Here is a 17,426-nt window from a genome sequence, read left to right on the forward strand (position 1 = left end):
AACATATGACACATTTGACCATTTAGACATCCTTGCAGACAAAGGACATCCATTCATAGCAAAAACTCAGCAAATACTGCAGTGAATATGGCACAAACAAAAACTCCACTCCCCTAGTCAGATTTGTATTTTCTGTGACAAGGTTACCGGCTTGAGAACTCTGAGTGTCTTTTCGAAATGTCAATAACATTCTTAGATTCAAGCTGTGGTTTTCAAAACACCCTGAAATGATTTCTTGCTCTCAAGCTTTCGTTGAAAGCCTTTTATGCCTTGATATGCAAAACCCAGAGGATTCATTTGTGAAAAAGCTTTCCAGTGTTAATAGAATATTAGAGCACATAAAGGTAAATCACTGAAGGATTGTGTTTTAATACGTCCGGGACGTCATAGTGCAGAACAGGTTCATTCTCCTATCCAAGGGTAGATTCAAATCATTGTTAGTAGATTGAAAGGGCCTTTCTCTGGGACCGGTTTCATGTGTCCTCTTTCTCTTCTACCGAACGCCACAGTGGGATGCCGTCTGATTAATCTTAATGAATTATGGAAATTGCCTTTATCTCAAATAATTTAGGAATGTTTCTGTATTGTTTTATTAATGCACTTTTGAATTACTCTGTATAATCACGTAGCCGTTCTCTGAGCCGTTCAGTGTTTGTTCTTCATTGCGAGCTCTTTATAAAATCCTTGGTGGTCTCTGGCGTATTGCATGCAGGAACGAGAAATTAGTCATTACTGTAATTTAATGATTTCTAACCAAACAAGAGTCAACCTGGATCACTAAACGTATCACCCCATATCGCTCTATTCCCCGCGGTCTAGTCTTTGAGAGCACGTCTCGCCTAAAATGTATACTTAATTAATTGTGTTCATCATCCGGAGAATCCTGTGGTGAATGTAATGTTTCAATTGACAGACAAAATATGAAATGCCCTGACTGAAGCCATGGGCTGAAGAGAGTCTGTAAACGCTGTATTGTGTTGCGTTATGATAAAGGCCTTTTTGGTTTACATAAATAGCAGTAGGTCTACTGGAAAAGATAACATGAAGTAAGGTAAAATACACTGAGTTTCTCTTCACACTGACTAAATGAATTTGATGGAGCTACTTTTAGCAACAGGTGAGCTGCATTCTCACACGTCCAGTAATTCATGAATGTAAATAAAAATTAGTTACTGAAACATTGAATAGCAAAATGGCACAAATAACCTATTTAATTTCAGGTGTAATTTTTGTGTAGGTGAATACTTGAGTTAAATGAGTGATAGCCTGTAACAGACAATTGTCTGGCCGTGAGGATGGCTGAGTACAAATAGAGATTAAGCATCTGCTCTAAAGTGTAGTTATATAAACGCAACATGCAACAATTTCAAAGATTTTTTGCTGAGTTACAGTTCATATAAGGAAATCAGTAAATTAAGTAATTTAAATAAATGTATAAGACCCTAATCTATGGTTTTCACATGACTCGGCAAGGGCACAGTGGGGAGCCAGGTCCAGCCAATCAGAATGAGTTTCCCCCACAAAAAGGCTTTATTTCAGACAGAAATACTCCTCAGCACCCCCCTCCACCCCTCAGATGGTTCCGCAGGTGAAGAAGCCGGATATGGAGGTCCTGGGCTGGCGTGGTTACACGTGGTTTGCAGTTGAGGCCGTTTGGACCTACTGCCAAATTCTCTAAAACGACGTTGGAGGCGGCTTATGGTAGAGAAATGAACATTAAATCTCTGACAACAGCTCTGGTGGACATTCTGTCAGTCAGCATGACAATTACATGCTCCCTCAACACTTGAGACATCTGTGGCATTGTGTTGTGTGATAAAACTGCATATTTATTGTCCCCACCACAAGTTGCACCCGTGTAATTATCATGCTGTTTAATCAGATTCTTGATATGCCACACCTGTCAGGTGGATGGACTATTTTGTTAAAGGATAAAATGCTCACAAACAGGGATGTTAGCAAATTTGTGCACAACATTCGTGAGAAATACGCTTTTTGTGCATATGGAACATTTCTGAGATCTTTTATTTCAGCTCATGAAACATGGGACCAACACTTTATATGTTGCGTTTGTATTTTTTGTTCAGTATATTTTCCAAGTTTATATTCCCTAAGAGTTATTCCTTTCCACTAAACATTTACTGAACTCTCATCTCTAAATGCACCATCCAACCACTCCCACACCAAGACTTACAGCTGTTACACAACTACCTTTATGCTTCATCAAATCTGTCACTGATGTATCAGACGTTACCATCAGAGCGGCATCACAGACATACAGGAATTTCCATACATAATGTCACCAATTTATACCCAGGAACCATATCTATGTATCTACATGTCCCAATCATCCTTATCATACCAGCAGAAGCAGAACCCCACATTATAAGGTTACATATCATAACATTACGGGGTGTGCTGGGGTTAGGAAAGCCATAGGGGCAAAATCAACACAGCTCCACCTGTGTCCTCCGTATCTCTGTGCTTCCTGTGAGCAGCCTGCCTGCCTCTAACCTGTATTTGGTTTCCACAGGGAGGTATAGAGCTGCATGTTGATAAGAACATCAAAAATTACAATGGTCGCAGTATATATCGGTGTGGAAATGGAAGAGTGTGCCATTCGCCCTTTGCCGCCCACAGATTAAGGCTGCAACACAAACAGTCAGAAGGTTCAGCAGGCAGGACTAAGCCTTCTCTTCTCTATTGCAGCTAGGCCCTCTCTCTCTCTCTTTCTCTGCGCTCCATCCAGTTCCACCCCTGCTCGAGACTGTACGTCTTGAATTCCGGTTTATTTTCTGTAAGCTTTTAATGACATGCACTAACAACGTTTTTGGGATTTCTCAGAGGTGGCTTCCTAGCAGGATATCGCTCAGAAGGAAAGAGCATCTTTGTGCAAAAGGGCTTTCGTTGAACGACTTTGGTAGAGGGCAGGGTAATGGGGTACTCGCTAAACAGGGTACTCACTAAATGGCAACAAAAAAAAACAGCAGTTGGTTTTAAGAAACTAACCCGAATGGTCCATTTTACAGTATTTGTTTTGGTTACCCTTAAAACATGTCTTTATTTAATTTATTCGGTGTTCTTACACCACAATCAAGGTCTACTATTTTTTTTAATCTATTTTTCTTCGCTGTGTGAATTTCTTCATAAAAAGCACAAACACACTCTTCAGAAGGAGGGGGGGGGGGGGGGGGGTGAAGACCAGAGGAAAAACAGTGTGCCATGTATACAACTCTGGATTAATGAAACTCTGAATTAACACAACTTTGAATTAATACAACTCTGAATTAATGATCAGCGCTCTTCCACTTCAATTAGTCCACTATTTGCAGGACTGGCTAATTGTAAATGAGTTCCAGTGTGGATACTGGACAATTATCGTATGCTAACATCATTACCCTTGCACAAGACAAGTCCCACGGAGGTTGTCTGGGACTGTGACATAAACAGGACTTTTTTTCATGTAATCTGAGTTCATGCATATGCTAACCTCTGTGACAGTTGATGGTTTCCCAGAGAATGCAATGAAAGGGGATACCTTTAGGTTACTGGCCCAACTGCTAGGCTACCTGTGGGAGAGGTGCTATATGACGGCAGTGCAGTAGGTTGCCTCCTTTTCATGCAGTTCATGGTTTCCCATTCTGACCTCTGTTTCATAATGCTTCATCAACCCCCATGACAGGACCATGTCAGAATGACCACTTTTAGTGTTGTTGATATCCTGCCTCACAGTAACGTTAAAATTCAGTACTGCGCTACTGTGATATAGCACAAACAAGTGCATGGAAAGTTTTTAATTTTTTATTACATTTTGTGCTTGTATTGTGGGGGTTTATATGCACAATAGGGGTGATGAAATTCTTGGCTTTTTATTTTGGCTTTACAGTATTTGATGGTCTTGTGATGGTGACCTCGGCAATGTTGTAAAATCTATTGTGTTGCAAAGACGTTTGAAACTATGATACAAAACCAAACCCTTTTTCATCCAGTGGTATCCTTTTGAAATAGGTTTATTGAGATAATACTGACACTTTTACTCAATGTTGGTCACCAGGCTTTTAAAAACAGATAGTAAAACAGTTAGTAAAACAGTTGGAGCTCAGCTTATGTCATTTTAATTGGATTGGTGAAACCATCCTACTGGGCACACACTGGTTAAATCAACATTGTTTACACGTCCAATCAATGAAATGACGTTGAACCGACATGGAATAGACGTTGAATTGACGTCTGTGCCCAGTGGGATGGTGTCTTTTCATTCAAAACACTGAAACGTAGTAGTTAGAACTGTTTTTTCTACTGTGCCATCTCCTTTGATGTCTCAAGTTCTCAAAAACACTTCATATTTTTTTTCCAAATCAAAAACCTTAAAAAGAAGAGACATCTGCTTCATAAGGCTAAAAAGGAATGGAAATGCTTATGATCTAAAATCGATCTCGAACACAGACACGTTGTTTTGGAGTCACTGAGCTCTGTGACAAAAAGAGGAAAAATATTTGAAAATGTCACGTCACATGTTTCGAATGAAGGTTTATCTTGCTTGCGTAATCCACAGTTTGTATTTTTAATGAATAAATACCTTGCAGGTTGGATCTCCTACTGTAGTAGTCCGTTGGAGGAAAAAACACAAACAGGAATTTGGTGGGTGATACAATAACGGCTAGGAATTGGATGTAATCAGTAGTCCAGTAGTCTGGATAGGTGGTTCTATGTTATTTCCAGGTCAAGTCTCTGCTCTGCATCCGTTCAGTAGAATTTCAGGAGTTTTCCATGTTCCCTTAGTGGTACCTGGTTCCTTCCCAAAATCATTCAATACATAGTTCTCACATCCAAGAAGACCCAGTGGTTTCTGTCAAGGAAGAAATGACTGACGACACCAAGTCTCCAGGACAGACAGCACTATCGCGTGACCTGTAAACAGGGGAAATAGCAGGGTGTTAGTTCATATTAATGGACACTACAGATTAAACTAGGATTTGCATCTATTTATGACACAGGCGGTGTGTAAAACCCTCAGTCAGTCTGACCTGGCTGCTGGGCTACAAACCCAGAAGAAGATTGAGTGATTAATTACACAACATAGATGGAGCGTTGTTTATTCCAGAAGATCCATCTCAAAGTAAGACCCACACCACACTGCCTGTTACTGTGTACATCTATATTCTATATCTGTCATACTGTGTAGATCTATCTGTCAAACGGGCTGCATACACCAGGCTGAGTTTACAGCCTCAGCTGCTATGGCCATCACTCACCTGTCCTAGGGTGTCAGAGTCAAATACATTGTACTGTAGTATTAGGAATTAGAACTCTATTGCTATGCATTCCAATTAGACTAGTTTGGATTCCTGCTTCACCAAAATGGCTGCCATCATCAGCACATTCTGGAACTATGAAGGTCTATGACATCAGCCCCTGCTTGGTGGTACAGTACGTATGGTACAGCATATGTCATTTCAAAACATACTGCACATGATTCATTTTGACACCCTATTACGCCAAGTATTTCACTGAACATTAATCCAAAGGGCCCTCACAAGGTAGCAGGTTGACGTTTATTGTCATGAGTCTTGCCCAAGAGGCAGAACTAAGCGGTTTCCGCTAGATGGCCCAGCTGCAAAGTCAACATTGGCTATAGGCCTATCGTAAAAAAATATATTTTTGTTCTTCATTTAAGGCTAGGGTTAGCCATTAGAGTTAGCAATGTGGTTAAGGTTAGTGTTAAGGTTTAAAATCAGATTTGATGACTACCCTGCAGAACTACCTCCAATAAATGCCAACCTGTGAATATTAATCCAAAGGGCCTTTACAAAGTACAGTATGACATGTGCCATATGTGCTGTTAACATGGTCATAATAACAGTGCTGTTACCAAGTACGCGAAAAATTCCTCCCATTTGCTATTTTCCGCTTTCCCTGCAGCCAAAACTATAATTTCCTACTGCCAGCAGGCGAGGGGAATTTGCCATTCAAGATGTGATTTGCATCTCTGGTGGGTAGCCTCCACTCATACAGTAGGTCCGCTATAAGCCCTTGGCAGGCCACTTTTGCATCTCTGGCGTTTATCCTCCACTCAGAGGACAGCTATAAGCCCTAGGCAAGCCATCTAGACATGAGTTAATTTGAAAGACAATAGCAAGGAATTTCTCTAACCTCAAATTGGGCCTGCCACCTTCCAGCTAATCACAGACAGCCAGAGGCTGCAAGCTGTTTCAGTTGTTTCTATAAATACCTTACATTTGTTGTGATTTTAATATGATTCGATTTTTTATGCCGATTTTAAAACAATACAACCACATGTGGCCACACTGCATCTAAAATCATAGAGGATGACACAAAAAGTGATACACCTAATAATTTACAGTTCAAGTAGATTCATGATATCATGATTATGACCAAAAATAGCCTACATTTTGCCATTGATTTAATATACTATATTTGAAGCAATACAAACGGTCCATTTCTAGCAATAAATGCCACTCCCTAAACCGCCTCACCCACTTGAATAAAAGTGCTGATCACTACGTACAATATTGGTGGTGGCACCTCTTAAACACCACAGAAGAAGCCGAAAAGCCTTCACCAGGAAGTTATCCTTGTTACCTCCTTTCCTTCATCGAGTTTTCAGACCTGTCTTTGATGCCTTGATAGTAGCCAGTAGCTAGCTTTCATAAAATAAAAAGACGCTGAAACTAAAGATATGTTGAATTGTTTGTATTTATCACCACCGAACGTTTTGTGTGAGGAGAACGGCAAGTGAATGGCAGGAGAACGGCTGGCGCTTTATAAAGCGGTATATCGGGGATGAATGTAGAAGATGGGCAAAAAAGCTGTCGCACGTCGCTCGACCACCGGAGGGACGCCTGCCTCCCGAGTGCTCACTGCTAACTGGGTAGTCGCCCTCTCTCTGCAGTTAACATGGTCATAATAACAGTTCTGTTAGTTGTCCTCTCTCTGCAGTTAACATGGTCATAGTAACAGTTCTGTTAGTTGTCCTCTCTTTGCAGTTAACATGGTCATAGTAACAGTTCTGTTAGTTGGTCTCTCTCTGCAGTTAACATGGTCATAGTAACAGTTCTGTTAGTTGTCCTCTCTTTGCAGTTAACATGGTCATAATAACAGTTCTGTTAGTTGTCCTCTCTCTGCAGTTAACATGGTCATAGTAACAGTTCTGTTAGTTGTCCTCTCTCTGCAGTTAACATGGTCATAGTAACAGCTCTGTTAGTTGTACTCTCTTTGCAGTTAACATGGTCATAATAACAGTTCTGTTAGTTGTCCTCTCTCTGCAGTTAACATGGTCATAGTAACAGTTCTGTTAGTTGTACTCTCTTTGCAGTTAACATGGTCATAGTAACAGTTCTGTTAGTTGTCCTCTCTCTGCAGTTAACATGGTCATAGTAACAGTTCTGTTAGTTGTACTCTCTTTACAGTTAACATGGTCATAGTAACAGTTCTGTTAGTTGTTCTCTCTTTGCAGTTAACATGGTCATAGTAGCAGTTCTGTTAGTTGTCCTCTCTTTGCAGTTAACATGGTCATAGTAACAGCTCTGTTAGTTGTCCTCTCTCTGCAGTTAACATGGTCATAGTAACAGTTCTGTTAGTTGTCCTCTCTTTGCAGTTAACATGGTCATAGTAACTGCTCTGTTAGTTGTCCTCTCTTTGCAGTTAACATGGTCATAGTAACAGTTCTGTTAGTTGCCCTCTCTCTGCAGTTAACATGGTCATAGTAACAGTTCTGTTAGTTGTCCTCTCTTTGCAGTTAACATGGTCATAGTAACAGCTCTGTTAGTTGTCCTCTCTTTGCAGTTAACATGGTCATAGTAACAGTTCTGTTAGTTGTACTCTCTTTGCAGTTAACATGGTCATAGTAACAGCTCTGTTAGTTGTCCTCTCTTTGCAGTTAACATGGTCATAGTAACAGCTCTGTTAGTTGTCCTCTCTTTGCAGTTAACATGGTCATAGTAACAGCTCTGTTAGTTGTCCTCTCTTTGCAGTTAACATGGTCATAGTAACAGTTCTGTTAGTTGTCCTCTCTCTGCAGTTAACATGGTCATAATAACAGTTATGTTAGTTGTCCTCTCTCTGCAGTTAACATGGTCATAATAACAGTTCTGTTAGTTGTCCTCTCTCTGCAGTTAACATGGTCATAGTAACAGTTCTGTTAGTTGTACTCTCTTTGCAGTTAACATGGGCATAGTAACAGTTCTGTTAGTTGTCCTCTCTTTGCAGTTAACATGGTCATAGTAACAGTTCTGTTAGTTGTCCTCTCTCTGCAGTTAACATGGTCATAGTAACAGCTCTGTTAGTTGTCCTCTCTTTGCAGTTAACATGGTCATAATAACAGTTATGTTAGTTGTCCTCTCTCTGCAGTTAACATGGTCATAATAACAGTTCTGTTAGTTGTCCTCTCTCTGCAGTTAACATGGTCATAGTAACAGTTCTGTTAGTTGTACTCTCTTTGCAGTTAACATGGTCATAGTAACAGTTCTGTTAGTTGTCCTCTCTTTGCAGTTAACATGGTCATAGTAACAGTTCTGTTAGTTGTCCTCTCTCTGCAGTTAACATGGTCATAGTAACAGCTCTGTTAGTTGTCCTCTCTTTGCAGTTAACATGGTCATAGTAACAGTTATGTTAGTTGTTCTCTCTTTGCAGTTAACATGGTCATAGTAACAGCTCTGTTAGTTGTCCTCTCTTTGCAGTTAACCTGGTCATAGTAACAGTTCTGTTAGTTGTCCTCTCTTTGCAGTTAACATGGTCATAGTAACAGTTCTGTTAGGTGTCCTCTCTCTGCAGTTAACATGGTCATAGTAACAGCTCTGTTAGTTGTACTCTCTTTGCAGTTAACATGGCCATAGTAACAGTTTTGTTAGTTGTCCTCTCTTTGCAGTTAACATGGTCATAGTAACAGTTCTGTTAGTTGTCCTCTCTTTGCAGTTAACATGGTCATAGTAACAGCTCTGTTAGTTGTACTCTCTTTGCAGTTAACATGGTCATAGTAACAGTTATGTTAGTTGTACTCTCTTTGCAGTTAACATGGTCATAGTAACAGTTCTGTTAGTTGTACTCTCTTTGCAGTTAACATGGTCATAGTAACAGTTCTGTTAGTTGTCCTCTCTCTGCAGTTAACATGGTCATAGTAACAGCTCTGTTAGTTGTCCTCTCTTTGCAGTTAACATGGTCATAGTAACAGCTCTGTTAGTCTCTTTGCAGTTAACATGGTCATAGTAACAGTTCTGTTAGTTGTCCTCTCTCTGCAGTTAACATGGTCATAGTAACAGTTATGTTAGTTGTACTCTCTTTGCAGTTAACATGTTCATAGTAACAGTTCTGTTAGTTGTCCTCTCTTTGCAGTTAACATGGTCATAGTAACAGCTCTGTTAGTTGTCCTCTCTCTGCAGTTAACATGGTCATAGTAACAGTTATGTTAGTCGTCCTCTCTTTGCAGTTAACATGGTCATAGTAACAGTTCTGTTAGTTGTCCTCTCTCTGCAGTTAACATGGTCATAGTAACAGCTCTGTTAGTTGTACTCTCTTTGCAGTTAACATGGTCATAATAACAGTTCTGTTAGTTGTCCTCTCTTTGCAGTTAACATGGTCATAATAACAGTTCTGTTAGTTGTCCTCTCTCTGCAGTTAACATGGTCATAGTAACAGTTCTGTTAGTTGTCCTCTCTCTGCAGTTAACATGGTCATAGTAACAGCTCTGTTAGTTGTCCTCTCTCTGCAGTTAACATGGTCATAGTAACAGTTCTGCTCACTGCTAACTGGGTAGTCGCCCTCTCTCTGCAGTTAACATGGTCATAATAACAGTTCTGTTAGTTGTCCTCTCTCTGCAGTTAACATGGTCATAGTAACAGTTCTGTTAGTTGTCCTCTCTTTGCAGTTAACATGGTCATAGTAACAGTTCTGTTAGTTGGTCTCTCTCTGCAGTTAACATGGTCATAGTAACAGTTCTGTTAGTTGTCCTCTCTTTGCAGTTAACATGGTCATAATAACAGTTCTGTTAGTTGTCCTCTCTCTGCAGTTAACATGGTCATAGTAACAGTTCTGTTAGTTGTCCTCTCTCTGCAGTTAACATGGTCATAGTAACAGCTCTGTTAGTTGTACTCTCTTTGCAGTTAACATGGTCATAATAACAGTTCTGTTAGTTGTCCTCTCTCTGCAGTTAACATGGTCATAGTAACAGTTCTGTTAGTTGTCCTCTCTTTGCAGTTAACATGGTCATAGTAACAGTTCTGTTAGTTGTCCTCTCTTTGCAGTTAACATGGTCATAGTAACAGTTCTGTTAGTTGTACTCTTTTTGCAGTTAACATGGTCATAGTAACAGTTCTGTTAGTTGTCCTCTCTTTGCAGTTAACATGGTCATAGTAACAGTTCTGTTAGTTGTCCTCTCTTTGCAGTTAACATGGTCATAGTAACAGCTCTGTTAGTTGTCCTCTCTTTGCAGTTAACATGGTCATAGTAACAGTTCTGTTAGTTGTCCTCTCTTTGCAGTTAACATGGTCATAGTAACAGCTCTGTTAGTTGTCCTCTCTTTGCAGTTAACATGGTCATAGTAACAGTTCTGTTAGTTGTCCTCTCTCTGCAGTTAACATGGTCATAGTAACAGTTCTGTTAGTTGGTCTCTCTTTGCAGTTAACATGGTCATAGTAACAGCTCTGTTAGTTGTCCTCTCTCTGCAGTTAACATGGTCATAGTAACAGTTCTGTTAGTTGTCCTCTCTCTGCAGTTAACATGGTCATAGTAACAGCTCTGTTAGTTGTCCTCTCTTTGCAGTTAACATGGTCATAGTAACAGTTCTGTTAGTTGTCCTCTCTTTGCAGTTAACATGGTCATAGTAACAGTTCTGTTAGTTGTCCTCTCTTTGCAGTTAACATGGTCATAGTAACAGTTCTGTTAGTTGTCCTCTCTCTGCAGTTAACATGGTCATAGTAACAGCTCTGTTAGTTGTCCTCTCTTTGCAGTTAACATGGTCATAGTAACAGTTCTGTTAGTTGTCCTCTCTCTGCAGTTAACATGTTCATAGTAACAGTTCTGTTAGTTGTCCTCTCTTTGCAGTTAACATGGTCATAGTAACAGTTCTGTTAGTTGCCCTCTCTTTGCAGTTAACATGGTCATAGTAACAGTTCTGTTAGTTGTCCTCTCTCTGCAGTTAACATGGTCATAGTAACAGTTCTGTTAGTTGTACTCTCTTTGCAGTTAACATGGTCATAGTAACAGTTCTGTTAGTTGTCCTCTCTCTGCAGTTAACATGGTCATAGTAACAGTTCTGTTAGTTGTACTCTCTTTGCAGTTAACATGGTCATAGTAACAGTTCTGTTAGTTGTCCTCTCTTTGCAGTTAACATGGTCATAGTAACAGCTCTGTTAGTCGTCCTCTCTCTGCAGTTAACATGGTCATAGTAACAGTTCTGTTAGTCGTCCTATCTTTGCAGTTAACATGGTCATAGTAACAGTTCTGTTAGTTGTCCTCTCTCTGCAGTTAACATGGTCATAGTAACAGCTCTGTTAGTTGTACTCTCTTTGCAGTTAACATGGTCATAGTAACAGTTCTGTTAGTTGTCCTCTCTCTGCAGTTAACATGGTCATAGTAACAGTTCTGTTAGTTGTCCTCTCTCTGCAGTTAACATGGTCATAGTAACAGTTCTGTTAGTTGTCCTCTCTCTGCAGTTAACATGGTCATAGTAACAGCTCTGTTAGTTGTCCTCTCTTTGCAGTTAACATGGTCATAGTAACAGTTCTGTTAGTTGTCCTCTCTCTGCAGTTAACATGGTCATAGTAACAGTTCTGTTAGTTGTCCTCTCTTTGCAGTTAACATGGTCATAGTAACAGTTCTGTTAGTTGCCCTCTCTTTGCAGTTAACATGGTCATAGTAACAGTTCTGTTAGTTGTACTCTCTTTGCAGTTAACATGGTCATAGTAACAGTTCTGTTAGTTGTCCTCTCTCTGCAGTTAACATGGTCATAGTAACAGTTATGTTAGTTGTACTCTCTTTGCAGTTAACATGTTCATAGTAACAGTTCTGTTAGTTGTCCTCTCTTTGCAGTTAACATGGTCATAGTAACAGCTCTGTTAGTTGTCCTCTCTCTGCAGTTAACATGGTCATAGTAACAGTTCTGTTAGTCGTCCTCTCTTTGCAGTTAACATGGTCATAGTAACAGTTCTGTTAGTTGTCCTCTCTCTGCAGTTAACATGGTCATAGTAACAGCTCTGTTAGTTGTACTCTCTTTGCAGTTAACATGGTCATAATAACAGTTCTGTTAGTTGTCCTTTCTCTGCAGTTAACATGGTCATAGTAACAGTTCTGTTAGTTGTCCTCTCTCTGCAGTTAACATGGTCATAGTAACAGTTCTGTTAGTTGTCCTCTCTCTGCAGTTAACATGGTCATAGTAACAGCTCTGTTAGTTGTCCTCTCTTTGCAGTTAACATGGTCATAGTAACAGTTCTGTTAGTTGTACTCTCTTTGCAGTTAACATGGTCATAGTAACAGCTCTGTTAGTTGTCCTCTCTTTGCAGTTAACATGGTCATAGTAACAGTTCTGTTAGTTGTCCTCTCTTTGCAGTTAACATGGTCATAGTAACAGTTCTGTTAGTTGTACTCTCTTTGCAGTTAACATGGTCATAATAACAGTCCCCTTTAAGTACAACATGCTAACATATTTAGTGTGAAGAAGTATAAGTGGGTCTCGTTATCACACACATTCATAGGTGTTCCTATTTGTGTATTGGCACATATTAGTGTCATTCAATTAGTGAGTGGCGGAGGCTCCATGGTCTTGGCCTGAAAAGCAGCGCGGCGCGTAGGGCTCGGAGCCAGGCGACAGGATGTGTCAGTACTCCAATGCACACTGTTCCAAGATATGCCTTAATCCAAATCAAATCAAATGTTATTGGTCACATACACGTGTTTAGCAGATGTTATTATGGGTGTAGCGAAATGCTTGTGCTTCTAATTCCGACAGTGCAGCAATATCTAACAAGTAATATCTAACAATTTCACAACAAATACCTAATACACACACATCTAAGTAAAGGAATGGAATTAAGAATATGTAAATATATGGATGAGCAATGTCAGAGCGGCATAGACTGAGATACATGTAGAGTCTCACTTTCTAACAGACCTCACACACCAATATCTAACATCTAAAAATACATTAGGCTGTAATTTTCTGTTTGCGGGTGCTGGAAAAGGGGAACATAAGATTCACCCATCGCTGTTTCAGGAGGTACAGTTTAATCTTCACATGTCAGTGAGACTCTGGGATAAAAGACCACATTTGACTGGTCAGGCTCAAACTAAGCCCTGATTCAAAGCTTCATGGACAAACAAACAAAAAACAAACACAAACAAACAACTGCCTACCCCTGATAAAGAAACAAAATGATGTTGTTATTTCAATTTTGTCCTTTGCTTGTCACCAATAGGGATTGAATGACACAGTAGGTTTGACATAGTATCTGCACTAGCATTGAAGGCTCAACCATGTAAAATCCATCAAAATCCTCAAAAGAGAAACCTGCACCACTATGTCAACAGAGCTCAATGCTTATTATCGGATGTATTACTTTATTATATCCAACTTTTTGGATATAATGTTAATGACATGTTAAAGAAAGACCCTACTGAACAATTCAGAACATGAATAACCACATTTGTCTTGGTAAAATGCATTTTATAACATAAGGAAGCGTTTTGCTGCCAACTTTACTTTACTTTGCTAGCTGACAACTTTACGTTTTTTTTGTTTTGTTTTTAATTACCGTTTATATTTTTAGTTTTTCCATCGCAACTTTCTTCCCTCATTCAACTTTTTCACTCCGGACGCTTTATCTGGACATGGTTCGTCAACACCTTCAACAGCCGAAGCTAAGTACTAACATTAACATGATGTCTTTTAATTGCAGTCGCTGTACTCATAATATACAGGAGAACGATCGCCTTACGGCGAGAATAGCTGTGCTACAAGCCCAGCTTCAGACGCAATCGTTAGGCAAGGGTAATTTCAGTGTAGGAAAGGAAGAAACAGCGTCTGTGCCACCAGTAAGTACAGATAGTAATGTTAGTATAAATCCCCCCGCACAGTCCCCGCAGCCGGACAACTTTCTCATGGCTTCTGGAGGGAAATGCTGTTGGAATGCTCAACCGGTGTCGCTCATTCAGCCGACAGAAACTTTCAACCGGTTCTCCCGATTATGTAGCGAGTCGGAGTCTGAGTCTGAGTTTTCTCTTGTCTCTACTCCTCCCGTTACGGGGTCTGAGACGCCGAAGGCTCCCACCATTAGCTCTGACAAATTGAAAACCCTAGTCATTGGCGACTCCATTACCCGCAGTATTAGACTTAAAGCGAATCACCCAGCGATCATACACTGTTTACCAGGGGGCAGGGCTACCGACGTTAAGGCTAATCTAAAGATGGTGCTGGCTAAAGCTAAATCTGGCGAGTGTAGAGAGTATAGAGATATTGTTATCCACGTCGGCACCAACGATGTTAGGATGAAACAGTCAGAGGTCACCAAGTGCAACATAGCTTCAGCGTGTAAATCAGCTAGAAAGATGTGTCGGCATCGAGTAATTGTCTCTGGCCCCCTCCCAGTTAGGGGGAGTGACGAGCTCTACAGCAGAGTCTCAGCACTCAATCGCTGGTTGAAAACTGTTTTCTGCCCCTCCCAAAAGATAGAATTTGTAGATAATTGGCCCTCTTTCTGGGACTCACCCACAAACAGGACCAAGCCTGACCTGCTGAGGAGTGACGGACTCCATCCTAGCTGGAGGGGTGCTCTCATCTTATCTACCAACATAGATAGGGCTCTAACTCCTCTAGCCCCACAATGAAATAGGGTGCAGGCCAGGCAGCAGGCTGTTAGCCAACCTGCCAGCTTAGTGGAGTCTGCCAATAGCACAGTCAGTGTAGTCAGCTCAGCCATACCCATTGAGACTGTGTCTGTGCCTCGACCTAGGTTGGGCAAAACTAAACATGGCGGTGTTCGCCTTAGCAATCTTATTAGGATAAAGACCTCCTCCATTCCTGCCATTATTGAAAGAGATCGTGATACCTCACATCTCAAAATAGGGTTACTTAATGTTAGATCCCTCACTTCAAAGGCAGTCATAGTCAATGAACTAATCACTGATCATAATCTTGATGTGATTGGCCTGACTGAAACATGGCTTAAGCCTGATGAATTTACTGTGTTAAATGAGGCCTCACCTCCTGGTTACACTAGTGACCATATCCCCCGTGCATCCCGCAAAGGCGGAGGTGTTGCTAACATTTACGATAGCAAATTTCAATTTACAAAAAAAAAAATGGCGTTTTCGTCTTTTGAGCTTCTAGTCATGAAATCTATGCAGCCTACTCAATCACTTTTTATAGCTACTGTTTACAGGCCTCCTGGGCCATATACAGCGTTCCTCTCTGAGTTTCCTGAATTCCTATCAGACCTTGTAGTCATAGCAGATCATATTCTAATTTTTGGTGATTTTAATATTCACATGGAGAAGTCCACAGACCCACTCCAAAAGTCTTTCGGAGCCATCATCGACTCAGTGGGTTTTGTCCAACATGTCTCTGGACCTACTCACTGCCACAGTCATACTCTGGACCTAGTTTTGTCCCATGGAATAAATGTTGTAGATCTTAATGTTTTTCCACATAATCCTGGACTATCGGACCACCATTTTATTACGTTTGCAATCGCAACAAATAATCTGCTCAGACCCCAACCAAGGAGCATCAAAAGTCGTGCTATAAATTCTCAGACAACACAAAAATTCCTTGATGCCCTTCCAGACTCCTTCTGCCTACCCAAGGACATCAGAGGACAAAAATCAGTTAACCACCTAACTGAGGAACTCAATTTAACCTTGCGCAATACCCTAGATGCAGTTGCACCCCTAAAAACGAAAAACATTTGTCATAAGAAACTAGCTCCCTGGTATACAGAAAATACCCGAGCTTTGAAGCAAGCTTCCAGGAAATTGGAACGGAAATGGCGCCACACCAAACTGGAAGTCTTCCGACTAGCTTGGAAAGACAGTACCGTGCAGTACCGAAGAGCCCTCACTGCTGCTCGATCATCCTACTTTTCCAACTTAATCGAGGAAAATAAGAACAATCCAAAATTTCTTTTTGATACTGTTGCGAAACTAACTAAAAAGCAGCATTCCCCAAGAGAGGATGGCTTTCACTTCAGCAGTAATAAATTCATGAACTTCTTTGAGGAAAAGATCATGACCATTAGAAAGCAAATTACGGACTCCTCTTTGAATCTGCGTATTCCTCCAGGGCTTAGCTGTCCTGGATCCGCACAGCTCTGCGAGGGCCTGGGATCGGGAGAGACACTTAAGTGTTTTAGTACTATATCTCTTGACACAATGATGAAAATAATCATGGCCTCTAAACCTTCAAGCTGCATACTGGATCCTATTCCTACTAAACTGCTGAAGGAGCTGCTTCCTGTGCTTGGCCCTCCTATGTTGAACATAATAAACAGCTCTCTATCCACCGGATGTGTACCAGACTCACTAAAAGTGGCAGTGATAAAGCCTCTCTTGAAAAAGCCAAACCTTGACCCGGAAAATATAAAAAACTATCGGCCTATATCGAATCTTCCATTCCTCTCAAAAATTTTAGAAAAAGCTGTTGCGCAGCAACTCACTGCCTTTCTGAAGACAAACAATGTATACGAAATGCTTCAGTCTGGTTTTAGACCCCATCATAGCACTGAGACTGCACTTGTGAAGGTGGTAAATGACCTTTTAATGGCGTCAGACCGAGGCTCTGCATCTGTCCTCGTGCTACTAGACCTTAGTGCTGCCTTTGACACCATCGATCACCATATTCTTTTGGAGAGACTGGAAACCCAAATTGGTCTACACGGACAAGTTCTGGCCTGGTTTAGATCTTACCTGTCGGAAAGATATCAGTTTGTCTCTGTGAATGGTCTGTCCTCTGACAAATCAACTGTACATTTCGGTGTTCCTCAAGGTTCCGTTTTAGGACCACTATTGTTTTCACTATATATTTTACCTCTTGGGGATGTTATTCGAAAACATAATGTTAACTTTCACTGCTATGCGGATGACACACAGCTGTACATTTCAATGAAACATGGTGAAGCCCCAAAATTGCCCTCGCTAGAAGCCTGTGTTTCAGACATAAGGAAGTGGATGGCTGACAACTTTCTACTTTTAAACTCGGACAAAACAGAGATGCTTGTTCTAGGTCCCAAGAAACAAAGAGATCTTCTGTTAAATCTGACAATTCATCTTGATGGTTGTAAAGTCGTCTCAAATAAAACTGTGAAGGACCTCGGCGTTACTCTTGACCCTGATCTCTCTTTTGACGAACACATCAAGACTGTTTCAAGGACAGCTTTTTTCCATCTACGTAACATTGCAAAAATCAGAAATTTTCTGTCCAA

The 17,426-nt window shown here is 40.7% G+C and overlaps 1 protein-coding gene across 2 annotated transcripts in view; it reads right to left on the reverse strand.

Annotated features, from left to right (window-relative positions):
* Nucleotides 1-3,992: 3,992 nt before the first annotated feature.
* LOC139554671 (chemokine-like protein TAFA-2) overlaps nucleotides 3,993-17,426 on the reverse strand; it is a 176,702-nt gene continuing 163,268 nt past the window's right edge. For both annotated transcript variants that reach the window (XM_071367698.1, XM_071367688.1), the window contains exon 5: nucleotides 3,993-4,911. In XM_071367698.1, coding sequence (XP_071223799.1) covers nucleotides 4,900-4,911 — 12 coding nt within the window. In that variant the 3' untranslated portion in view covers nucleotides 3,993-4,899. The remainder of the gene's footprint in view (nucleotides 4,912-17,426) is intronic.

The sequence above is a fragment of the Salvelinus alpinus genome, chromosome 2, assembly GCF_045679555.1.
Source record: "Salvelinus alpinus chromosome 2, SLU_Salpinus.1, whole genome shotgun sequence".
NCBI lineage: Eukaryota > Metazoa > Chordata > Actinopteri > Salmoniformes > Salmonidae > Salvelinus > Salvelinus alpinus.